General features: G+C 42.5%; 1 protein-coding gene across 3 annotated transcripts; it reads left to right on the top strand.

The window, feature by feature from the left end:
* Positions 1-16,739: 16,739 nt before the first annotated feature.
* RGS4 (regulator of G protein signaling 4) lies at positions 16,740-25,570 on the top strand. 3 transcript variants are annotated; one of them, XM_070076648.1, is made up of 6 exons: positions 16,740-16,982; positions 18,625-18,897; positions 21,634-21,738; positions 22,059-22,120; positions 22,714-22,880; positions 23,301-25,570. In XM_070076648.1, exons 2-6 carry the CDS (start codon positions 18,854-18,856, stop codon positions 23,538-23,540), a joined length of 618 nt encoding a protein of 205 aa, XP_069932749.1. In that variant the 5' UTR covers positions 16,740-16,982; positions 18,625-18,853; the 3' UTR covers positions 23,541-25,570.
* Positions 25,571-27,024: the final 1,454 nt, after the last annotated feature.

The raw sequence follows: 27,024 nt of genomic DNA, 5'->3' as shown, positions 1-27,024 counted from the left end.
ATGCAAGTGTCATGTCAGAGTACCTAGTTCAAGTCTCAGTTCCAGCTCCTGATTCTTCCTTTCTGCTAATACAGACCCTAGGAGGCAGCAGTGATGGCTCAAGTAGTTGGGTACCTAACACCTACTTAGGGGAACTGAATTGAGTTTTCAGCTCCTGGTTTTGTCACAGGGAAATTCTTTTTTTTTTTTTTTCTTTTTTTGACAGGCAGAGTTAGACAGTGAGAGAGAAAGACAGAGAGAAAGGTCTTCCTTCCGTTGGTTCACCCCCACAAAAGGCCGCCATGGCCGGCACACTGCGCTGATCCGAAGCCAGGAGCCAGGAGCCAGGTTCTTCCTCCTGGTCTCCCATGTGGGTGCAGGGCCCAAGGACTTGGGCCATCCTGCACTGCCTTCCCAGGCCACAGCAGAGAGCTGGACTGGAAGAGGAGCAACTGGGACTAGAACCCTGGGTACTGGTGCCACACGCAGAAGTTTAGCCTAATGAGCTGTGCACTGGCCACCCCAGGGAAATTCTGGCCATTGTGAGCATTTGGGTAGTGAACCCATAGAAGGGGATTCTCTCTCTCTCTTTCTCCTCCCCCCCCCCCCCGCTGTGGGTGTTTCTCAAATGAATTCATTTTTTGAAATTCAATTGAAAAATTGAAGTATGTAGAATACTGAAAATGAGGTCTCATCTGCCCCCTTTTCTCCTACAATTTACTAAGAACTATTATTACCATTATGCCACTTACTTATTGTGCCAAATAGTGCAGTGCTGACACCTCACACTAAATCCCCTGTTGAGATGTAGTAGGGCAAATCTGCGCAAAGTATCCTTGAACTTACTGTCAGTCCTTCTGTGATCATCCTATATCCACCCATCTTCCAATTAACCTTCCAAGCACAAACTTCCATGCTGCCTACTCCCTGGGACAGGGAAGATACCTTTTAACAGATGGTTCTGCCCATCTGTTCCTTCCACAAACCCAATCCTTTAACAAGAGTTCTGTCCTTGCCATGATCCTTCTCAGGCTTTCCTAAGGTGAAACAAAATGATATGTGTCTCTAGTGGCTGACAGATGAGTGTCTGGAGAGAACATAAGTGAAAGAGAGAGCCGAAAGCTGCAGAAATTGTAAGACGGATGGATAGAAGAGAAAGGAGGAATTTAGTGAGTGCAACTGCTGTTTACAAATTGGATAATATTTAAGATCACAGTTATTTTTCAATAATTTTGGTTTGGCTATTTGAAAGTGGCACCCAGAGGAACTCTGGGATTAATTCAAATTATACTATATTTCTTGAAATCCTAATTACATGTACTGCAAGGCATACTTCAAAAGATCCATCTATGAATTCTTTCCTGTTTCTTTCTAAATGAATTTGAGCTCAATCTTTGTCTTTCCCTTCTTACTGTGAACTCCCTTAACATGTTGCACCTCTCTTGGTACTCTCATCTGACAATATTTGGTATTGTGTTATGTGTAACTTTGCTCCTGACTTTTCCTTGTCACAAGTCTGAAAAGTGCTTTAGAGGACAGATTGCAGTACGCTCTCTGTGCAGTCTGCACTGTTGAAGTGAAAGCAATGAAATTGAATTTATTTCAGATGAGTGAAGATAAATCCTGATGTAATATGAATGCTTTTCATGCCTCTTCAAACTAGCTTCTCACCTCATTTTTGTCAGTCAATAGTACCTGCATCCATCCAACTACCCAAATTGAAAGTGAAGGATGAATTTTTACTGCTCTTTTTTCTCATCTCCTGAATACAAAAGATCAAAACTCCCGATTGGTTTTACCTCTGGAATAGTCCTTTGATCCAATCACTTTCCCGTATACTTATTGTCCTCATTCTAGTCAGGATCTCCAACTCTTTCCAGTAAAGGGCCAGACTGTATTTTAGGTTTTCAGGACCCTATGTGTACTCTGTTTGACTTTGCTGGTGTATTTTCACAGTTGTCTTAGTATGTCTGGGCTGCTATAAGAAAATGCCAAGGGCTGGGTGACATACAAACCACAATCATGTATTTCTTGTAGTTCTTTAGTCTGGTGGTCCAAGAACAGGGTGCCAGTATGGTTGAGTTCTGGTGAGGGCAGCCTTACTCTCTGGGGCATCTTTCAAAAGGGCATTAATCCCATGCTGAAGGTGCCACCATCATATTCTCATTATCTTCCAAAAGCTCACCTCCTAATACCACCACTTCGGAATTTTTTTAATTTTTTTTTTATTTTTTGACAGGCAGAGTGGACAGTGAGAGAGAGAGACAGAGAGAAAGGTCTTCCTTTGCCGTTGGTTCACCCTCCATTGCCATTAGTTTACCCTCCAATGGCCGCCGCGGCCGGCGCACCACGCTGATCCGATGGCAGGAGCCAGGTGCTTCTCCTGGTCTCCCATGGGGTGCAGGGCCCAAGCACTTGGGCCATCCTCCACTGCACTCCCTGGCCACAGCAGAGAGCTGGCCTGGAAGAGGGGCAACCGGGACAGAATCCGGTGCCCCAACCGGGACTAGAACCCCATGTGCCGGCGCTGCAGGCGGAGGATTAGCCTAGTGAGCAGCGGCGCCGGCCTTGAAGAGAAATTTTTGGAGACACAAAGCATTCATTCCATTGCAACAACTCTTTACAATGAAAAAAACATTGTTTGCTCTTGGAGCTTTAAAAGAGCAGTCTGTGGGCTGGGGTTTCCCAACTATAGTCTGAGCCACACAACCCTACTATAGTCTGAGCCACATAACTCTCGCACCCAGACCACTGCGTGGTCTCCCCACTCCTACCTTGGATTCATGCTCTAAGTGATGTTTTTGAAACACAAATCACCCTTTGATCTCCTTGCTTAAAATCTTACAATGGGCTGGCGCAGCGGCTCACTAGGCTAATCACCGGGTTCTAGTCCCGGTCGGGGCACCGGATTCTGTCCTGGTTGCCCCTCTTCCAGGCCAGCTCTCTGCTGTGGCCAGGGAAGTGCAGTGGAGGATGGCCCAAGTACTTGGGCCCTGCACCCCATGGGAAACCAGGAGAAGCACCTGGCTCCTGCCATCGGATCAGCCTGGTGCGCTGGCTGCAGCACGCCAGCCGTGGCGGCCATTGGAGGGTGAACCAACGGCAAAGGAAGACCTTTCTCTCTGTCTCTCTCTTTCACTGTCCACTCTGCCTGTCCAAAAACAAAACAAAAACAAACAAACAAACAAACAAAAATCTTACAATGACTCTTTAAGAAAAATTAAGATTTTTAGTATGGCCAACCAGGATGTGCATAGCTAGATTCTGTCTCCATATCACTGTATTAATCATTTTTGCCCCTTTTTTGACTCAGTATTCTGACTGCTGCCTTCAGGGCTTGGAATATATTTCTTCCACCTAGAATATCATGTCTGCTCCATCCTTTTGCTTGTTAACATCAACTATTCTTTCAAGCCTCTACCTAACTATTGTGTTGTTATACTAGGTTCTCTGTAGATTTTCCCACTGAACCCTGTCCTTACATTGGATTCCCCAGGAGCAGATCCTGAGATGAGGACTCATATGCACAGGAGAAACCATAAGGAAGTGTGTGTGAGAAGGAAGGGGAGGGAAACCTGGTGTGTTTGGATCTTCTTAGGAGCAGATGCCAAACTGGGATTGAGAGCCTGAGGATTTTATTAGGGAAATACCTAGAAGAATATATTGGTAGAGGGTCATCAGCTGAGACTCTGAGAAAACCAAAACTGTGATGTAGGCCTGGCCCCAAGCAAAGGGGAAGGGCAAGGAAGATTGGTGGGAGTATCCTAGACTGCTGTCCAGTCCCAGGAAAACTTACTGAGGCTATAAGGTAGCTTTTGAGCCACAGCCATTTATCAGAGGAGTTCTACACCTACCATCCCTGCCACACTCACCCAGTGCCTGGGAGCTACCCAGGTGAGCATGGCCTTGGCACAGACCCAGTGGTGGAGTTTAGGGGCAGCACTTGGGGCCATATTCAATCACACTCTTTGTGGTTGGAGGCCTGTGGGCCACATTCTCAATGGCTAAGACATCAAGCAAGGCTACAGTCATCAAGGGGTCAACTTCAGTCTGATGAAGGGAACTCTGTGCCATAAATTATGCTCCTGACTTTGTTTCCCCAGAAAATGAAGGTGCTGGACTTTCAAATCATCCTGTCAATCATTAGATAAGGGTGCTTAACCTCCAGGGCAACTTCCACTTCCTATGCTAGCATAGGAAACTGCTCCAACATCTTTCCTGGAGGCAGCCCTGGGGCGCTCAGGTACAGAGAGTCCGAAGCAAAGGCACCCAGGATCTGGGAGAGAAGCTCACAGGAACAGTAAAAAGGATTCCAAAGAATCTTGATAGAGTCCCGGTAGTTCTCACTGTCCCTCTTGAATTCTCCGTAGAAATAGTCAGAGACCAGCTCTGCTTATATCATTTTCTCATTTGTAAAAAGAATCATAAATTTTAAAAGACATCTACAAGCAGAGTCACCCTCTGGCTTACATGAGTCCCTTGCATGCTTGTGCTCCTGAATCTGCTAATGGTATTTGGAGTCCAGACAATGCAGCTGACGCTTTACTCCAGTTCCAGCCTTCTGCCTGCTTCCAGCACTCGCCTCAGGCGATCAGCAGTGATGGGAGATGTCACTTCCTGCAGTTCCATCCGTAGTCACACAGGGGGTCCTCCAATGCTGATGTGCTAGAAGAACTGCCTTTGTCTCATTTGTTCTCTCCCTTCAAATGTTCTGGGTTGCTGTAGAACACAGTTGCTTCTATAGTCTGCTTTACTCTGCTTTATGATGAGGTGAAAAGAGAAACTGGATTTGTGAATTAAATGGCTACTTTAAGTTTCTATTCTGTCACTTGCTAGTTGCACACTTTGGAACAAATCATTTAAAGTCCTCCTAGTAGACGTTGCTATTATCCAAAAACAATTGCTCTCCCCCTTAGGGGTAATATTATACTTAGTTTCCCCTTGGACATCAAGTTTCACTGATGAAATATAGCAAAATATAAGTGGAACTCGGGTGGATCTCTTCTAAGCAGAGCTTCCAGAGATAGAGCATAGTTTGCTAAACTTACAGGGTTTTTTATTTTATTTTATTTTTTATTTATTTGACAGATAAAGTTAGACAGTGAGAGAGAGAGAGACCGAGAGAAAGGTCTTCCTTCCGTTGGTTCACCCCACAAATGGCCTCCATGGCTGGAGCTACGCTGATCCAAAGCCAGGAGCCAGGTACTTCTTCCTGGTCTCCGACGTGGGTGCAGGCACCCAAGCACTTGGGCCATCCTCCACTGCCTTCCCAGGCCACAGCAGAGAGCTGGACTGGAAGAGGAGCAACCAGGACTAGAACCCGGCACCCTTATGGGATGCCGGCACCTCAGGCGGAGGATTAACCAAGTGAGCCACAGCGCCGGCCCCTATACTTATGTTTTCTCTTTTGCTCTGCCCTGAATATCATCAATGTTCCCGCAGAGGCTTTTCCAACAGCCTGGGCTCTGTAGCCAAAACAATAGAAAACACAGGCACCCGTGATAGGAAATGACACCTGGTGCAAATAAGAAATAAGTCTTTGTTTTTTTTAAGCGCACTGATATTGGGACAGCTCATATGTTACCATAGCATAACTTTGCTTATCCTGAATGAGACACAGCTAATTTCTTAATTTTCCCATCTATAAAATGTATGTTTTAATAATTCTTTATCTACAGATTTATTTATTCAATACCTCTTCAAATTGATCTTGTTAACAGAAGAGAAATACTAGAAACCAGGAGTTTCCAGAGAAAAATGGGATTAGTCTCTTACTGTCAATAAGTTTACAGACTAATAAAAGAAACAACAGTATTATACACATAATTAGAATTTTTTTCAGAAATTTCTCAGTGTCACCAGGTAAGAAGTAATAAAAATACTGAGGGAAATTAAAAGGAGGTCCCTTTTAACTGAGAGTCCAAGAAACTGTTCCTATGGGAGTACTGCTTTTGAACATCAGGTAACACTAAACTTGGGAAGTTAGAATGGAGACAGCCTTTCTTCTCAGGTTAAAATTGACTTGGGTGTGAGGAAGAATAGCCCATTTAGAGAGAAAAACCATATTCTAGAGTATTTGTGAAGAGATTAGAAATTGATACAGGCCAGTGTCATGGCATAGCAGGAAAAGCCACAGCCTGCAGTGCCAGCATCCCATATGGGCACTGGTTTGAGTCTCAGCTGTTCCACTTCCAATCCAGCTCCCTGCTAATGGCATGGGAAAACAGTAGAAGATGGCCCAAATGCTTGGGACTCTGATGCCCACATATGAGACCTGGAAGAAGCTCGTGGTTTTTGGCTCTTGGTTTTGGCCTGGCTTAGTGCTGGCCATTGTGGCCATCTGGGGAGTAAGCCAGCAGATGGAAGATCTGTCTTGCTCTATCTCTCTCTGTAGCTCTGACTTTCAAATAAATAAATCTTTAAAAAGAGAGATAGGGCAGGCACTGTGGTGTTAGTGGGTGAAGCCATCACTTGTAATGCTGGCATCTCAAATGGGTGCCAGTTTGAGTCCCAACAGCTCCAGTTCTGATCCAGCTCTCTGCTGTAGAATATGGCACAAGACCTTGAGCCCCTGCACCTGGGTGGGAGAGGGAGACCTGCAGGAGGCTCCTGGATCCTGGCTTCAGGTCAGCCTAGCTCTGGCCATTGAGGCCATGTGGGGAGTGAACCAGTGGATAGAAGACCTTTCTCTCTCTCTGTCTCTCTCTCTGCCTCTGCCACTCTGTAACTCTGCCTTTCAAATAAAAAAAAAAATAAATATTTTAAAAAATAAAAAAGAAGTTAACACAGAAATAATACTTAAATATCATGTTTTGGAGAATTTTGGCTATGAATTAAAATTTTTATTTTGTAGGAACTGAATAATATTAACTTTTTGAGGCAGAATATGGTAGTTTGTTAGACTAATTGGAGAGAGAAAAGTTAATATGGAAGTTTATTTAGGGTATCATTGTTGTCTTGTAGACCAGTGTTAGCAGTTTTTTTTTTTTTTAAGCCAGAGAGTAAGAGAGTAAATATTTTAGTCTATGTCAGCCTTATAACGTACACTGCAGTTACTCAGTGCTGTGCTTGTAACACAAAGGAAGACAGGGACTCAAAAAAATAAAAGAATGGGCGTGGCCATGTTCAGATAAAACCATCAGCTCTTCAAGGGCTGTCCTGAGGAGACAGAAAGCTCTCCTCCTGTGCAGGGTGGCAGCACGGGGCAGCCTGCAGCACTGATGTTCTGCATAAATATTTTGTTTGAAATAGGAGCATTCCCACTTAAAAAAGAAATGAGGTGGGCACACTAGGCTAAACGTCCACCTGTGGCGCCGGCATCCCATATGGGCGCCCGGTTCTAGTCCCGGCTGCTCCTCTTCCAGTCCAGCTCTCTGCTGTGGCCTGGGAAAGCAGTAGAGGATGGCCCAGGTGCTTGGGCCCTGCACCCGCATGGGAGGCCAGGAAGAAGCACCTGGCTCCTGGCTTTGATCAACACAGCTCTGACCATGGCGGCCATTTGTGGGGGGAACCAATGGAAGGAAGACCTTTCTCTCTGTCTCTCCCTCTCACTGTCTGTAATTCTACCTGTCAAATAAATAAATCAAAATAAAAAAAAAAAAAAGAAAGAAATGAGGACATCTGTTCCAGGGCACAGGTAAAGAGCACTAAACCAGGGCAGTGAGGGCCGGAGAGGAGGAACAGAGTGACAGGCATTGATGGGGGCAGGTTTACGGGAAGAAAGAACACTGAAGGCAGAGTAGCTTTGAAAAGGGGGAAATTATTTCAATTTTGGACATATTGAATTTGATGTGAAAGGCAAATGAGATAATGTGGGAAAAAGTGCTTCACAAACTGTGAAGTGTTATAGATATGGAAGGGCTATTTTAAGAGGAAATGGCTGAGACCATTTTATGACTCAACAGAAATCCATCAACACACCCACTAAAGTAATCAAAATTCACAAGGTATAGATTGTGGGACAGTCCCATCATGTTTCTAGGTCAACACCATGGCATTACGATGTTACTCTAATCACTGTGGTTTCATATGAAATGGTGTTAACATTTATGGACAGATGTGAATACATTTATTTGTTTATACCTGAGCCTAAGTAACAGTGTTGCTTCCCTGAAGATCTTCAGTCTTAAAATTTTTTAGTGATTTGTTTTTATTTATTTGAAAAGCAGAAAAACAGAGATAAAGACAGAGAGAACTTCCCCCTGCTGGTTCACTCCCCAGATGCCTCTACTAATCAAGGCTGTACCAGACTGAAGCCAGGAGCCTAGAGCTCAATCTGTTCTTTTGCATGGGTGGCAAGGACCCAAATAGTTGAGCTATTATCTTCTGTCGCCCAGGAAGTGCATTAACAGGAGGGGCAGATTGAGAAGTGAAACCAAGACTCACACCCATACACTCTACTATGGGATGTAGGTATCCCAACTGGCGAATTCATCACAGTGCTTGTGTTTGTCCTTCCCAGCAGCTCTTTTAACTGAGTTCAGATGCGAAAGGCATCAGATCAGTTCCCTTTCTTAGGATTTTGTTTCAGTGTTTCTTTAAAGATTGATCTTTACAGAAGCAGTCAAAATTATTTCTTCATCTCTTAGTTATCAGGTCAAATGATTAAGTTAAAACACATAGCTGCTAAAGTTTTAACGCTAAACAATTTACTGGCAGGAGTTTTTGCATGAGCTCACAAGAGTTACAGAATTGTCCATTCCTTCTTATCTTGCCTTCTCTTTGATTTTTTAAAATATTTATTTATTTATTTATTTGAAAGGCAGAGTTACACAGAGCAGGAGAGGCAGAGAGAGAGAGAGAGAGAGAGAGAGAGAGAGGTCTTCTACACGTTGGTTCACTCCCCAGTTGGCTGCAATGGCCAGAGCTGTGCCAATCTGAAGCCAGGAGCCAGGAGCTTCTTCCAGGTCTCCTACCTGGGTACAGGGGCTCAAAGTCTTGGGCCATCTTCTACTTCTTTCCCAGGACATAGCAGAGAGCTGGATTGGAAGTGGCGCAGCCAGGGCTTGAACTGGCATCCATATGGGATGCCAGCACTGCCGGTGGCAGCTTTACCCGCTAAGCCACAGCGCTAGCCCCTCTCTTTGATTTTTTAAATTATATTAATCCCAGTTGAAGTTTGAAGATTGAAGTCATTATATTCATAGAGGTTATACATAGGAATAACTCACTGACACCAGAGGAAAAGCTGACTCCATTATCCTGCTTTCCTAAAAGAAATAAAGCAATTACCATTAGAACAAGCAAGTACATGCAATGGGAGACTTCTAATAGGTCACTTGGCCAGAGAAGCAGGGCCCATGTGGGTGAGGCATTGTCTGTGGGTAAGGAGCCTGGTCTCTGGAACTGAGCAGCCAGTTGAGCTGTTGAGCGAGTTACTAAACTTCTTGGCGCCTTACTGTCTTCATTTGTAAATAGCAAAATAATGAAACCTACCCAAAGGTGGTCACATTTTAATATACACAGAGTGCTCTGAGGGGATTAGCTGTTATTATGAGTTACTGAGAGTGCCAGAGCAGCATGAACCTGGAGAATGGGCCAAGGTCATGAGGGTGACCAAGATGCCAAAACTTTGTGTGGGAAAGGGGCAGAATGGGGAGCTTGTCTAGGTTCAAGAATTATGTGAAGGCAAGAAACACTGAAATATGAACCCAGAAAATGCAAAAGCTAGACTCAATGATGAAAAGAAGGAGACACCATAAGGAAGCTATTGATCAGATAGAGTGAGGCTGGAGTGTAAAGCTGTTCCCGCTGGTCGAGTAGTCTCCCCTTAGCCTCAGGCGACACATTTCAAGATCCCAGTGGATGCCTGAATCTGGGGGTAGTGCCAAACCTCTATATAATTTACTGTTTATTCCTATATGGCCTGTGGCATTGCCACACAGCCCCAGAGTTCATCTATCTTCCCATGTGATATGTCCTAGCACCTTCTTTGCATCACCACTCTTATACTGCTGGGTCATTATTCACTATAATAAGGGTTGAACACAAGCACTGAGATACTGGCACAGTTGGTCTCCTAATCAAGACTGAATGAATGGCCGGTGCTGCGGCTCACTAGGCTAATCCTCTGCCTTGCGGCGCCAGCACACCGGGTTCTCTCTGCTGTGGCCAGGGAGTGCAGTGGAGGATGGCCCAAGTACTTGGGCCCTGCACCCCATGGGAGACCAGGATAAGTACCTGGCTCCTGCCATCGGATCAGCGCGGTGTGCTGGCCGCAGCGCGCCGGCAGCGGCGGCCATTGGAGGGTGAACCAACGGCAAAAGGAAGACCTTTCTCTCTGTCTCCCTCTTTCACTGCCCACTCTGCCTGTCCAAAAAAATAAATAAATAAATAAAAAGACAATGTTTAACGATGGGTAATGTATATAGAATGGATATGCTGGACAAAAGGATATGGTACAATACAAACTTTCACTATACTACTTAGACTGGTGCACAATTTCAGACTTCTGAAATTTTCCATTTAATATTTTCAGGTCATAGCTAATTGCAGGTAAAACCAAAACCATGGAAAGAAAAAAGTGCAGCTTTTTCAGGCCCATCTCTCTTCACTCTTACGGCTCCTTCATTTCTTGTACAGTCCATTTTTTTAAAAAACAATTATTTATTCGAAAGACAGAGTTACAAAGAGAGAGGGAAAGACAGGAGGGAGATCTTCCATCCTCTGGCTCACTTCCCAAATGATTGCAATGGACAGGCTGGGCCAGTCTGAAGCCAGGATCCTGGAACTTCATCCAGGTGTTCCAAGTGGGTGCAAGGGCCCAAGCACTTGGGTCATTCTCTGTTGCTTTCCTGGGTGCATTAGCAGGCAGCTGGATCAGAAATGGAGTAGCCGGGACTGGAACTGGTGCCCATATAGGATGCCGGCATTGCTGGCAAAGGCTTTCCAGCTATGCCACAGTGCTGGTCCCAGGATTCATATTTTTTTTGAGGCCAGCTTCTGAAATCAACCTGGTTCTTTCCTCAGAGCTGGAAGAAATGCCTTAGTGTACTACCTTTACATGTTTAAAAAGAAAATGAAAAAAGAAAAGAGATATTTGAAGAAAGAAAGTTAGAAGTAGAGCAGCTAGAACTCAAAGCAGAGCCCAGTTGTGAAGCCAGTGTTGCAGGTGGTGGCTTAACCCGCTATGCCACAGTGCCGGCCCCACAGGTCTCCTGTTTTTTAGCCAAACATCTTTATTCCCTGTTGCTGACACTTTTATTATTGCTGATATTTTTTTTATCATTTACACTAAATATTTTATAAATTCCCTAGAATAGCAAAAACAGCATCAAACCTATGAGGTCTGACTATTTAAAAAGTTACCCTGGTTCTGTAGCAGAGATTCCAGAGAGAATGGCCGTAAAAGAGTGGCAGCATCGGGTCAGCTGCTCAGGGAGGTGGCACTCCGACTTGGTGGTGCCACCACTGCTAAACACACCCCGAGTCTGCTGGCATTGAGAAACCACAGGCAGCTTAGCACTGTGCGAAAGCAGCATAAAGCAGTTAAATCACTCACGGTGTGTTGAGTGGCAAGACCTAAAACTAGAAACCAAAACAGTGTATTGTCTAAATCGGTAGAGATTACAACTGCCTGAAAGAAACTTGACTTTTAACTAGCACTTTCAGCAGAGTCCTACAGACGCAGCTCATAAACAGGTCTTTAATGGATTTGTTAGTGCTTTAGAGACTGGGGTGGGGAGAGGGATCATGGAAGAGCACAAAAGGTCAGGTATGTTACTCTGCTCGTGCCTCTATTCTGTTTCCTTTCCCTCTTTTCACTGTCTTGTCCTATTCCTCCACCCTGTGCTTCCCTGCACCCAAGGTCCATCTGCTGCTTCCTGCTTCTCAGCCCCCTGTGGAATTATCTCTGGGAAGTTCCCATGCATGAGAATCTTCATCAGGATTTTCCTGCTGTCTAGAACCCAACCTTATGCTTCAAAAAGAAATGTTAAGAGTCCCAAACCAGGGCAGTGATGGAGGTTGCTAGAGTGGGAGTGAGGATCTCATAACATCCACACAAGATACACCAAACTCCGGGGACCTGCAAGACTCAGTTCACCTCCATGAGGATCTCATGCTTCTCCCTCCGGTTTTCCTAGAACCCATGATTACCTTTGTTTGGGGATGTTTGGCACTTTCTTTGCCACCAGAACAAACGTTCTTCAAGGTTAGGGATGGGATCACATTCACTTCTCTGGCCTCCATCATCCCTTATCTAGACAATTGCTACAGTTTCCTACATACCTTCCTAAGTTCCTGATATCTAGTTTCTATAAAACACATGCTTTCTTCTGTGTGAGATGCAAAGGAGTTTAAATTTTTTTTTTTATTTTTTGCCAGGCAGAGTTAGACAGTGAGAGAGAGAGAGAGAGACAGAGAGAGAGAGAGAGTTATAGACAGTGAAGGAGAGACAGAGAGAAAGGTCTTCCTTCCGTTGGTTCACTCCCCTAATGACTGCCAAGGCTAGCGCTGCACCAATCTGAAGCCAGGAGCCAGGTGCTTCCTCCTGGTCTCCCACGTGGGTACAGGCGCCCAAGCACTTGGGCCATCCTCCACTGCCTTCCCGGGCCATAGCAGAGAGCTGGACTGGAAGAGGGGCAACTGGACTAGTACTCAGTGCCCCAACCAGGACTAGAACCCGGGGTGCTAGCACCATAGGCGGAGGATTAGCCAAGTGAGCCACGGCATCAGCCCAAGGAGTTTAAATTTTAATCTAAGAGCAAGAGGGAGCTCTAGGCCAGAAAGGTCACTCTATTTTGACAATATGAGGAGGACTAGAATTAGAATTCAGGTCTGTTTCCCTGCCAACTTCAAGTCTTTCCATGCCTCCATACTGTCTTCTTTCCACCTACATAATGCAAATGAACTCTTATGAAACTTCTGTTTCTATCTTGGGTTAAGTTCTCACAGAAAGAAATTTAGTCTTTGGGCTGGGGATATTTTTGGTTCTTCCCCTACTGCTTTGGGGAAGAAAGATTTCTCCCCCAGCGTATTTACCTTCCAGTGATGCATCGCCGGCTGCTTCAAGTGTCAGGGTCAATGTCTCTGATTTACTGCATGTGCCACAATTCTTGGTGCAGAATGAGACACATTCCCAAAAGTAAGGCAAACTGGGAAAGTCCCCATTCCTCTTCCTGGTAAACAACATCTTCCAGCCGGATGTGTTTGTTTTTCAGCCTTTCAATAACTGAACTCTCCCTGACGTCCAGGTCATTGTGGTGAACAATAAAGCAGGAATGAGGCTCCTAACAGCTGAAAGGAAATTGTAATCTGAGATGGTGCGAATACCCTGTCTTGTCCAAATAAAGCTTGGGGGGCCCCCTTTAAAATCCTGTAAAAGTATCGAATCCCTGTCACCGTGGCTATTTCCTGCTTTTAGATCTGCAAGAGCTTGAGAAATGTTTTCTTTTATTCTCCAGAATGAAGGCTGGGGAAACCAGAAATTTACCTGGAGACCACACAGTTCTCATCCTATGGCGTGGCTTTCTATGCCCTCGCAGGAAACAGTTCTGCTGTAGCTTGTTGTCAACAGCACCTGCCAGATGTTCACATTCCACAGTTGACAGGTGCTCTTTTATATGTATTACCTCATTTGACTATACAATCATCACCTTTCCTCTAAACTGCTGCAACAGCTGTTAAACTTCTTGATGTTTTTCCTTACATTCAATCTATTCTACTGTGCCAACCACATTCTCTTTCTAGAACACCACCTGATCAGTTTAAATACTTCAGCTGGCCTGCCTATCAATTGCACAGTGAATTCTGGTTTTCCATGGGATAAGAACTTCCCTTAACTTCAGAGAACCAAAGTAACCTCATTTATTTCTCTTTCTCCTCTAAAGCTGTTATCATGCCAAATACCTCAATGATCTCTGCACTTTCTTTCATGCTTTATGGATCTAATAGCATAGGTTTTAATGACAGAGACCTTGGAGTCAGACAGCCTGAGTTGCCAACCTATCACTCCTCTGGAGAGTATCTTGAGTCATCCATGTCTCACCTGTAAAGTGACAACCACTGTAGGACATTCTCCCAGGATGGTGTAGGGGAACTAGACTTTCTCTTTGCTCTCTGAAGCTTTGATAATTTGAGTCTATAGAATAAACTTATGGTAGAGAGATTAACAGGAGAAAAAGGCATACAGATTCACTGCATGCAAACACACGGGAGCCACACAAAATAAAGGACTTAAAGAAGGGTCAGACAAATGGAGCTTTCTGGAGTGTCCTGAACAAGAAAGAAATGAGGGTCTCAGTCTTGAGAGAGGAGGTGGCTACAGGCAGGGGAGGAAATCCATGGTAAGCAGAGGTTGTCTAATCAAAATAGCAAATAAGCTCTCTCAGGTAGCAGCCCTCTGAGGAATTGGAGGTGGCCTGAATGAGGCCTCTCAGTGAGTTGTGTTTTGCCAATGATGGGATTTTTTCTAAACCTATTTTCTTTTTTTAAACCCCTATTTAATAAACATAATTTCCAAAAGTACAACTTTTGGATTATAGCAGTTTTTCCCCCATAACCACCCTCCCACCCACAAACCATCCCATCTCCTACTCCCTCTTCCATCCCATTCTTCATTAAGATTCATTTTTAATTATCTTTATATACAGAAGATCAACTTAGTATATACTAAGTAAAGATTTCAACAGTTTGCACCCATACAGACACACAAAGTATAAAGTACTGTTTGAATGCTAGTTTTACTGTTAATTCACATAGTACAACACATTAAGGATTTTCAAACAGGAGAAAGAAATTTCCAATGTTTTCATCTTTTTTAAAAAAATATTTTATTTATTTTATCCGAAAGACAGAGAGGCAGAGATCTCCAATATGTTGGTTCACTCTCCAAATGCCGGCCACAGCCAGGACTGAGCAAGCTGAAGCCAGGAGCCTGGAACTCAGTGCAGGTCTCCCATGTGAGTGGCGGGGACCCAAGTACTTGAGCCATCAGCTGCTGCCTCCCAGAGTGTGTACATTAGCAGGAAGCTGGAATGAAGAAGTGGAGCCAGGACTTGGATATGATATGTGGGTATCCAAAACTGCTACTGACTATGCTGCACCCCCACCCCCAAATGCTTTCAATTTAAATCAGCATACCCAAATGCCATATTCTGGGGTATTGTTTCCTGAGTCCCAAGATGGAACTAATTGATATAAAGTGCTTAAAACAATGCCATGCACAATTAGTACCCAATAAAATTAGCAATTATTATTATGTTCTCTCTTGTAATGTTTCTCTTCTGTGTACAACACCTACATCTCCAGTCTCTATTAATTCTTTAAGATCTCCTTTATGAAAACCACTCTCCACTCCAAAGCTATTGCTTACTCTCCATTCTCTGTGCTTTTCTGGAATTTTATATATACAAGTTCATAAGGATGACACTCATTCTACTGTTTTCTGCTTATTGAAGAATTTTCTCCATCAGAGTATGGGTTCCTGAAAAGCACAAACCACTTGTAATTTCCATTTAGTTCACCCAAGTCCAACAGAATGTCTGCTCTATAATGTCATAAAAATTTGGGAAGCAATTCTCCACTTTGCCAGGTAGAAACTGATGAGCCAGGATTCAGACTGCTAACTCTGCTAACTGGTTTCCCTGCTTCCATGCTTCTGCTCATGTGGCTAAATGCCTATTTCCACAATAGTCAGAACTAGCAGCTCTGTCCCTTTAGGGGGTTTGCATTGTGTTCTGATAAGGCCCAATCTCTTCACCAGTCCTCTAGCAGAGTGTAGCTTCTACCTGGGCACTTCAATTTCATGCTACTCTCTCCTTGTTCTCAATTCTCTAGCTATGCTGATTTGTCTTTTGTTCTTGCCCAATTTAGATAAAGAAACATTTTCACATGCTCTTAATTCCATCTGGAAGACAATTTTCTAGGTTTTTTTCTCACCCATCAGATTTCATTTTGGATACCACCTCTTCATAGAGCTCTTTGCTGACCATCTTGGCAAGATAAGTCCTTCCTCATCCGGTTATTCTTTTCATATCACCTGCCTATTTTCTTCATGGGATAGATCAAAATCTACAATTATCTCACTTGTTTATTTTCTGACTCCTTCCACTGGGATAAAAACTCCACTAAGTGGAGACTTGCCTGCTTGTTTACCATGTATACAGTTTCCCAAAGAGTTCCTGGTGTAGAGTAGCTACCTAAAAGATATGTCTCAAACGAATCAATAAATACAAAAGAGATTTTTGAGAGCTGTGTTCCCCCATACTGTAAGAATCATCCAGGATGACAAATCATAGAATAATAGAATTAAATGTTTTGTGCATATCAGAGAAAGGAGGGGGAATGTTGTCAAGGTAATACGATGTACCAGTCCCCGCCTCCTCAAACACAATCAGCAAGGCCCATCGTGAAAAAAAAAATATTAATTTATGAGATGCTTTTGAACACTCTTTAAAAGTATTAGAACTCCTGAGAACATGAGAAGTCATAGTCAAAGGAATAAATGAATAAGAAATGCTAGAATAAAGTAATGGTTAATGTAATGAGGGCTGTAGCAGCTGCTGCTTCCATGAGGGAGGGGAAAATCGGGGCCTCTTTGTGTGAAATATATGAAGTTAACACTGGGGGCTCTGTTACCTCCTGTGCATAATCTAATAATAAAAAATGATTTGCTTAGCACTCTGCAATTTAGAAATATCTCTGTTTACACAGTGTATCTCGTTTGACAAGACTGTTGAGTGATAGGAGAGTCCTGTAGAAAATCCACATGACCTGGGACCAGGAAGCCAGTCTGGACCTGTCTCTCTTAGTAAGGAGCTGTGGCAAATCATTTCCCCTCTGCTTCTCTATTTTCTCCTTGGTAAAATGGAGGGGTTAGATCTGATTGCTTTAAAAATCCTATTCAGCTCATCTATTGCAACAATTTATATTTAACTTGTGACAAATGAGCTTCTCTTGTACTAGGAACAAGACACAAGATTCTTACTGTGAATTCTCAGACATCAGTAAATTGTTTCGGATCCTCACTCATTGTCCGAAAATCAAATCATCTGGGCACCCAGGTAAGCAGAGAAGCCCTGATCCATCTTTGAGTAACCGTTTCTCCCTTTTAATTAGTCTCTCCTGTCTGATGCTAATTTTGCCTGACTCATATCCCTGGGTCCATCTTTCTAGGTCTTACGAGCTCTCTTAATTCATGTGACACTGCAGTTTTTTCCACATTATCACCACGAATGGCTGCCAACTTTCATTTGTTTTGTGTTATAACTCAAGGAAAAGTTGTCCAGTAGCTAATCTAATAAATGTTCTCTTGTCTTCCTGCATGAAGGCCAAAGCTTTTTCCTACCATCTAAATGCATCCTCTGAAGATTATAGTCCTTAGCCTTTTTATGTTTGTTTACCATCTCTTTGCTAGCTGGGGAGGGGGAGTGGAGGCAGCTTGAGATTTTCAAGGGCATGAATGGGGGAAGGGGGACATACAGGTACAGCTCTTTTCCATTTTGCATTCTGTCTTCGCACTCTCTTTGCATTCTACTGGCTCCCATCTATTTTTCATCTTTCCCACCTGAACTACTTGATATCTCTGTTTCTTCTAAGTAAAGCACAGCTCCCTGTAGCTTGCGGTCAGAAATCTACCTGCTTTCAAAATGAGAGCTGTCTGGGTCAGACTTGGTATTTAATTTCCCCCTTGTACTCACAGCTTTCAGATACAAAGAAGCACTCTCTGCAGTTCTAGTGTACATGAGCTATGATTGTAAGATACGAAACACCTGCATGATTCTTTAAAATATTCAGTCTATGATATTACATGCAAAAGATACTAATAGTCTCGGTGTTCAGAAGTACCTGCAGGGCAGAATATTCTTATGCTAACCCTGAAGCCAGGTAATAGGCAAAGCAAACCATATTTTTCTGCCTGCCTGCTCTCTGGAGCATTTCTCTTTCTCTGTCTTTCCTTCTCTCCCTCCCTTTCTTCCTCTTGAAATACCAATTTAGAAGCTTAGAATTACATAAGACATGAACACAGTTGCTAACAAGAATCAGTATCTATATTTATTCATCTCCTTGCTGCCCTGGACCTCAGGCTGCTATTTGAGGCTTTTTGCAGGAGGCAAGCATGTACAGGAGAAATTGTCAGTGCTGGGCTGAATTCTGTTCTTAATAAGAATTGGAGCAAAGTATTCTACAGTCAGTTTGATGACAGATGCAGCAAATCTATTTCTCCTGGGCCAGCTTTTCTATGCTGCCAGGCATATTCCTGTCTGCCATTTAGCTATTTCTCCCCACACCTCCGTGTGTCTTGCAATGGAGAAATCATCTCTCGGAGACGATGATCCTCCCACCTGCCTTTTGGAAATCGAGCAGGTCAAATATTGGGTCACATACAATGTGATGTTTCTCATCCAAAAGAGAAAGTGTGTTGAGATTCAACCCCCAAAGTGTGCCTTAGAATTCCTACTGGCACCTTTCCGTTCCGGAGGCAATGTTGTCCCTGATACTGTTTTTACAGACAAAAGAATAAACTCCCATATTTTCCAACACTGTAGACTTTTATTTTTCCCGTCTCTAGAAGTTAAAAATCACAGACATTTGTAGAGATATTGAGTCACTTTTTTCATGTATGTCTATTTTGGAAGAGGATTTTCCCAGCTTGTCCATTTTGCATGGCTGATGCGTAAGTCCTTTCTTCCTCCTGCCTTCCAGGGGCTGGAGAGGCAGAGGAGACAGGCGCTGGTACCGCAGAGCTGTTATCTGATTGGCTCGTCGCTCGTGGCCGGGCTATAAAAGAGACCCCTACAGGCCTGGAAAGGAGAAGCTCAGGATTCTGGCAGCATCTTTGCAGGAGTGAAACCGAAGCTTGAGCAAAACAGAGGCCACAGCTCCTCCTGCTGCGTTTCTTTCCTCCTCGGCGAATCCCACGCTGTTAGACAAGATGTGCAAAGGGCTTGCAGGTCTGCCGGCTTCCTGCTTGAGGAGGTAAGATTGTTTTCAGCTACTAACTACGTTCAACTTTTGGACAGACTTTCTCAGTTACTTGCTAGTTGTGTTTACTAACCTGGTTCTTTGGAGTAGCAGTCTGATCAGGGGAGAATATTTCCCTGGATTTTCTCCAAGAATAACTTGATTTGTGACTTAAGAACTGTGCTTCCCAAATTCTGATATTAGTGTGTTGTTTCATGTGACCTCAGTTTTGAAAACTGTTGTGATCTTTTAGCCAAGTCCTCTAACTAAGCTAGTGCTGATTAAGAATCATATGAGGTGTTGACTCTACTTGCTGTATCTGTGATCACCTCCATTATGTGAGCATACCTGGATAATTGCAAGCACTGTGACTCTCTGAAATTCATTTAGGGGAGGACACCTCGGAATGAACTTGTGCTACATCATCAGAAAGCCACAATGCTTTCTGTTGGGGCTACAGTATCGTTCTATATTCTCATAAACAAATGTCACAATGAAATAGTTTCTATGCTACATGTCTCTTTTTTTCTCTGTTCTTATCTCTCATTCTTAAAGTGTCTTATGTGAGTGGTAGTTAAGGAGTATTGATTATAACAAGTCATCTGAGGGTTCTGTAGAAGAGCTCATCCTAAAGAGATTGTTTTGTCAATATAAAAACAAAGACTTAAAAATATATAGCTACTCTTCTGTCTTTTTAAATAGGCGTAAGTAGATGATTTCAGAAAATGCTAGATATTCATCAGTTGAAAGTAAAATACAAAATGAGAGCGTATTACATCACTTAATCTTGCAGCTAAAGGTAAAAAGTCAATCTGCAAGTGTACTACCTCTTTTCTTGTCTCCCTGCAAAGAACAATCACCTTACATTTCAATTTGGAGTTAATTCCAAGAAGCATAATCTTTTGTGTGTTTTGAAGCCATTTGCCTTTCATTCAGAAGCAGGACAGTATTGATATATTCTCCGTAATGAAGCAGGAGGTTCTGGTAGAGAGTACTGATGGGATAAATACCTCTCACCTTCACCATTAATTTCCTAACTGGATAGAGCAAGACCATCCACGCTTCAGTTAAATCACATATAAAATTAATCATGCAAAATGCAGAAGTGTCAGGGAAAAGTTATGCTCCAGTAAATATTTAGTGATTCATAGATGGGAGATTGTGCTAGAGGTCTGCCCTTGAGGCACTGAGCAACTGATTGAGAAGGTTAAGCTCACAGTCAGTAGGTAGCTGTTCTTCCCCTCCTCACAGGGGAAACGTCAATCATCTAGTCCAGCACTTTCTCCAGCAGTGCCCGAGCTTCCGGAGGGACTTCCCACTGCCCGGGGTGTGTGAGTGAAGATCACATCCAGTTCCTCATTCCAGTGACTTCTGAAGTGATTTTCGTTTTTATTTGTACTGTTTTATTACGTTAAAAGGATACTTTCTGTGCATACTCTCAACTCATTAGGAAATGACCCTACACTGGGCAGTCAATAGCCATGGGATCTCAAACAGAGGAGGCACATGGTAGTACGGAATAATTTCTATTTACATTGACTCACAATACACTCATGCCATCACCTTAGAACCACTCTAGGCTTCAGGAATATATCTTGCTATCATTAAGGAGAATTTCCCAATCCCTGTGCAGTCACCAGTTGAGAAAGCAGAGAAAGGCAAATAGTCATGTGAAGAAGAGAAAATACCATTTAGGGGGCAGTCCAAGGACCTAATGGAATTCAAACTTTCTTGGGAAGCCGACATAGATAAACCTTTAGTATATCAATAACCATTCTAAAATTTCTTTTTACCCTTTATTTCCCCCCTACAAGTAGGAACACTTAGCTATCCATTTCTTTTTAAAATCATTTCTCTTTTTAACTATTTTGTAGCTTTTATAGTAAGAGATACAAGCAAAAACATGGTAGTGTAAGAGAAGAGGTAAAAGCTTATCTCTGGGCCTCCTTTTTGAGCTACTGAGGAGTACTGACATAGCCTGGTCACCTATGAAATGGCAATACACCAGAAACTCTGCCCGCAATCGCAATCACTAGTTTCAGGAGTGATTCTAGATGGCTTCTTCAGTGTATAAATATTAAAAAAGAAGGCAATAGCAGCACTATATTGTCTGGAAGAACTAATCTAAAGGAACGTGGGTTTCACCCTGAGCATTTGCGTTAACCACTCCATTTCTGAAGCTACACACCTCAGTATGTACTCCATATTTACCCCATAACACATATTTCTTGTTCCATCACATATTTGGATGGAAAGAAAGAGACCCTTAATTTCCAAAGGAGCTTCTTACTCTGCCTGCAAGGAGACAGATGACAATAGCAACCAACCACCAGAAGGGGGCGTGCAGCAAAAAGGTGTCGAATTTTGCAGTTACTGCTGCTTTCTAACTCCTAAAAATTACTCAAAGAACAGTCATGTCTTCTTGTGTGGTTATATTGATGATACCAAGTGTTTCATTGTTGCACCAAAATGGCATGTGTACAGAACGGGCTTCTAAGACAGATTGAAGGGTCAGAATTCCAATTATAGATAAGTAAACCAGTGTTATGACTCTCATCTCAAGGTTGTGCATTAACTCATTGGCAGAAACAAGTGTTGCTTTCCTGAGAATTAATGCCAACTTCATCTCCTATTCCCTAAATTAACTGTCTCTGCACTATATGCTACTAATGAATTCTTCAAGCCTACCACTAGGTGTCTTAAGACAGGTGGTTACCATCGTTAATTCCCTTGCTTTCCTCTTCTGTGCAGTGCAAAAGATATGAAGCATCGGTTGGGTTTCCTGCTGCAGAAGTCAGATTCCTGTGAACATAATTCCTCCCACAGCAAGAAGGACAAAGTGGTTGTTTGCCAGAGGTAAGAGAAATGGCCTGGATGAAAGCCCATTGAGTTTTAACTATCTGAGTTTAGAGAGTTGTATAAGAAAAGAAGGAAAGTATGCCCCTAGTTAAGCCAGATTTGGATCAAGATGGCCCCCATGTTCATGGAAATCATAACTACATTGGAGATTTTTTCCCACATATTTACTGAAAAAAAAAAAACATGATCTAATCAATAATAGAGCTGTTCATGATGATAAAAAATAAAATCTCTACATTTTATTAAGTCTTAGATTGCTTGCCCCAGTTTTTTGTATCATAAATTCAAACTATTTTTTTTCTCTGTAATGTCTCTAGGGTGAGTCAAGAGGAAGTCAAGAAATGGGCCGAATCACTGGAAAACCTGATTAACCATGAATGTAAGTCTGACGGTTTTTTATCCCGCTCATGGGATGAGGTTAAAGGCACTGTGGAGGAGGCAGGTTATCTCATATTATGCTGGCCTCATAGGAACTGCAGAAAGAACAAGGTTCATTGTGATTTCCAAACCCAAGATGACGTTTTGGTCTTATATCCAGTCTGTTTAACATTTTACCATGCACTAGTGCTTTGTGAAGTACAATGGAAAGTTCACAAAGGAACCATCAGAGAACCATCTCTATCATCAGGTAGAAAAAGGCAGAGAGGAAAAGCTTCTGAATATTGAGATATTCTTACAGAATCAACCTCAGCTTCTCTTTCCCAAACCTACCTTGGTAATTGATAGCCACTTAGGTGTTTTAGAAACAAAACACATTCGATTTTGAGCATGAATCATTTTGTGTAACTGGATCTACTAGATACTATTCAGAGATTAGAGTTGCCTTCCCCCAAGTGACCCTCCAAAGAGGAGAAAATTGGGGAGTCCTTGAACCTATGCTTTATTTCCAAGTACCACAGCTTTATCTGAACTGCCATGTCCAAGAGGTCATTGAGTATGATAACATGTGTGGTTCTTTCTCCTGTATTGCAGGTGGGTTGGCAGCTTTCAAAGCTTTCTTAAAATCTGAATATAGTGAGGAGAACATTGACTTCTGGATCAGCTGTGAAGAGTACAAGAAAATCAAATCACCCTCTAAACTAAGTCCTAAGGCCAAAAAGATCTATAATGAATTCATCTCAGTCCAGGCAACAAAAGAGGTAGGTTTTCATGGCAGTGAACCCCCTGGGTCTCTCATGAAGGTGTCTGGAAGTGGTATTCAGGGGCACGTATCTTTAGATCCTGTGAGTTACAGGAAAAGATGTAACAGTGGAGTCATAAGCTTGACAACCTCAAATAAACCAGTTAAGAAAAAAGTGCTTTTATCCACATGATTTAAATAACTCCTTTAAGGTATTTTTTTTTACATAAATTTCTTCAGTTTAGAGAAAGAAAACAAATTTTCCATGCTTACCCTGAAGCAGAATGAACCTCTCATATTCTTTCACGTATACCAAGTTAGAGCCAACTTTTTTTTTTTTCATTCCTGGAGTATGCAGGGTGCCCTGTTAGTATTCAGTACAAAGCATGCAGCCAACGTAGGTCCTAGGTATAATGGAGCCTTGGCCTTTTCTCCTTAGGTGAACCTAGATTCTTGCACCAGGGAGGAGACAAGCCGGAACATGCTAGAACCTACGATCACCTGCTTTGATGAGGCCCAGAAGAAGATTTTCAACCTTATGGAGAAGGATTCATACCGCCGCTTCCTCAAATCCCGATTCTATCTTGATTTGGCCAACCCTTCTAACTGTGGGTCAGAGAAGCAGAAAGGAGCCAAGAGTTCTGTGGACTGTGCTTCCCTGCTCCCCCAGTGTGCCTAATTCTCACCTGGAGGTGGATGGCTGAAATGCCAAGACTATGCTCTGGAGAAGCTGAGGCCAGATATTGATCTGTATTAAGCACCAGTGCTTTATCCACATTGTAGCCTAGTGTTCATGCTGCCTGCCATGTGTGAGTCACTTTCATGCGAGGGCTAGATTTAGTCTTGGTGTTTGGGTGTTCATCAGGGTGGAACCTGATTCTAGTTCAATTTCTCCAAGTTCGTTTTAGAGCGCCATGTGAGCAAATATTCAAATAATGGCCTTGTGGGTCTGGATTATTGAAGATTGTTGATAGTTCCCTCCTCCAAACAGTTTGACCTCAGATTGGTTGGTTGATACATATCTTGTGACATGCATATGCACATTTTCTGTTAGCAGAACTTTCTCCAGGCTCCAAATATTTGGATGAAGCTGACCTAGTATACCCTTGTGTGTGTGTATGTGTGCGTGTGTGTGTGTATTTATGTATGCACATATACACATACACATTCTATATATGTGTGTGTGTGAATACACATGTGGGTATCCCTGCAAGAGTAGATGGGAGGGAAAGACCCTAGGTGCTCATAACTAGAATGTGTGTATGTACTTACATGCATGTTTCGATATCTGGTCTTTCATACACATTTTAATAGAGCAAACTGAGCTAACTGCCATTGCAGGCTCAGAACAGAATGTCAACTTGTAGAAAGTTGTCTCTGTAAAACTCCATGGATCTTTCTGGAAAAGCATCCAAGCAAATTCATGGTTAATTTAACCAGTGATAGTCTTCACATTGAGCTCTATTCTACGGAGAGAAAAATCACAAATAATCCTGTATATGACTGATACAGAATTTTGTCTTAGGCTGATGGTTACTAACAGCACCTTTGAGTCCCTCAGCTGCTGGCTTCCTTCCTTTGCCTGGGTGCTCAAGGCATAGTTATTAGCAGCTGGGTTGGTATGAATTTGGGAGATGGGGTAATTGAACTGAATGAAGAAACGCAGCTGAAGTCTTTCCAGCTATACTTACTCTAAGTTACTGGCTAAGCAAGGGTACAGACTTTTAAAGGTCACTGTCATTATCCTTTGCCCCTTCCCTCTCTCTTGATCAAGGTGCTCTTCTCATTTTTGTCCTGAGGAACTTGGCCATCAGATGTCTGTTTGGCTTGTTTTGGTTAGCTGGATTTTTCTCCATAACAGTTCTAGCTCTAAATTTACGAGTATAAGCCAGTAGCAGGCAAAAGATTTTATTCTATAAATGGGGCACAGTTTCACAAATTGAAAAGCCATTGTAAGACAAAAATCTTGCTCATTACATCCCAAACATCAAGACTAACAGAGACTGCAGACATTTCTTTCTAGGCTCTGAGACTAAATGAGAATGAAAAAAAGGGAAAAAAGAAAGACAAACAGAAAGAGAGAGAGAGAAAACCAATTGTTAGAACTACTGTTTGGAACTTTTCAAGGCATGTGAAATACTTGAAAATTTCTCATTTATGTTATTTATGATGTTGTTTTGTACAAATTTTTATTATTGTATTGTTTTATAAATGGAGTGCAAGATTTTACCTGAATTATTAACGAATGCCCAGGAAGTAATTTTCTTCTCATTCTTCTAAAACTACTGTCTTTGAGAGGGTGTACACACTCATGCACATACATTGTTTCTGTTGTTCCGGTATCAGTTACATGCATGAGCACCTTTGTGGCTTCTACACCAATGTACTGGGCTGCAAAATGAAGACACCAGAGTCTGTGCACACAGATCTCATTGCATTCAAATGAACATTTCCTAATTGTACCTTTCTTGCCCCTCTGGCAGTCTTACTCCTAATGTTCCCAAAGTTCCTCATCAGTGACCCTTTTTGTTACACACAGTTTCACAATTCTGTTTCGGGTAACTTCTGGATCCAAATGTATAACTCTGCTGGTCTTGCCCTATCACAATTGTCATGACTTTGATATGGTACCTGTACTCACAGACTATTGTCTCACAAATAAGTCTGGAAGTCATTCTGAATGAGAAGTAAATTATTTTATGTAACATATTTCGGAGTGTGTTCTTCAATTATATTTTCTTGTTGTGTCATCACCCTTTGCTATGGTGAGCTTGCTTGTACATGGTCCACGGACAGAATTCTCCTTCCATATGCATGCCTCTTTCTATCATGTGCTTTATAGGCCTCAAAGCTTATACTTCCAGTGCCCCACACACATCTTAATAATAAGGGTAAATAAATGCTTTGCACAAAACCATCGGCTTGGAAACACATTAATGATCCACAGAGATGTGAGAAGCAGCAGGGCGTAGTGTGATTTTAGAAAATGACTCATACTGAGTCTTACCCTTCCCATGCCAACCAACTCCGGGAAGGAAGGCAGAAACTGAATACTATTTATTCTTCAGTTCCTGCCATGGCTGTGCCTGCCTCTTCCCACAGAACCAAGAAAGTTGCTAAGCAGATTTAGTGATTTACTTGCAAGTCCCCAAAAGGTTGTCAAGGTTTGGAGCTCACCTTCCAGAACAGCTCTTCTTTTTCAATTTCCTGCTTGATTGAGAGAAGATGGAGCCAGGAGAAATTGCGAGTATGGAAGGGAGTCACAAGTGCCAGAGATTTCTGCTCAAACTGCTCAAAATCTTGCCCTCCCTTCTTCCATTGTTCTTCTCTGAAAAATAAGTCACGGAACATTTACATACAAAGATGAATACTAGGTCTATTGCATCATGAGCTCCTCACTCCCTGAATTCTGTCTTTGCCATCGCAAGGGTTGCACTTACAAGGTGATGGGAACAGAGATCTTACACATTTTTGAGTAACAGATCTTTTAAAGGAATCAGTAAAAACTAAGAACTATTTCCTTAGAGAAATGCACAAAGAAATGCAAATGTCTCATTCACCCCCAAAGCAACCAGGACGATCAATCATTTCTTACAGATGTGTGACACTCTCTCAGAAAGTGTGCAGTAGCTCTTCCCTGTATACAAGGGGACTTCAAAACTTTCCTGGAACAATGCTTCAAAAATGATGAAATCCATGCATAGTTTTTTCAAAATACGTATTTCCCATGAACGTTTTTAAGTACTCTCGTATAACAGTATATTCCAAGGATTGCAAGACAATTACATAATTGCTTTTAGTAAGGGCAAGCAATGCTTTTTTAAATTCAGTCTCCATTTCCCTCATTGTTTCTTCTTTATGATTGATCATTAAATAAATAATAATTATATGCTGAGACTGATATATATATATCAAAGACTGTGTAGAAAAACACCTATTGTTGCTTGCCACGTGTTAGATACTTTTCTAAGCACTTTATATAAATAATATTTTTAAATTCTCATAATAACTCTGAGATATAGATGTAAATCATGACCATTGCCTCTGCAAATTCCCACAGATAGGGGAACAGAGCCAAGATCAAGTTGGCTTTAAGTAGCAGAGCAAGGATCTAGCCACACAGCAATGATCTAAGAGCAGAGTGTCATGTCCAGAATTATGTG

The sequence above is a fragment of the Oryctolagus cuniculus genome, chromosome 7, assembly GCF_964237555.1.
Source record: "Oryctolagus cuniculus chromosome 7, mOryCun1.1, whole genome shotgun sequence".
NCBI classification, from domain to species: Eukaryota; Metazoa; Chordata; class Mammalia; order Lagomorpha; family Leporidae; genus Oryctolagus; species Oryctolagus cuniculus.
Note: the sequence above shows the minus strand (reverse complement) of the source record. Positions and strands in the feature narration are given on the sequence as shown.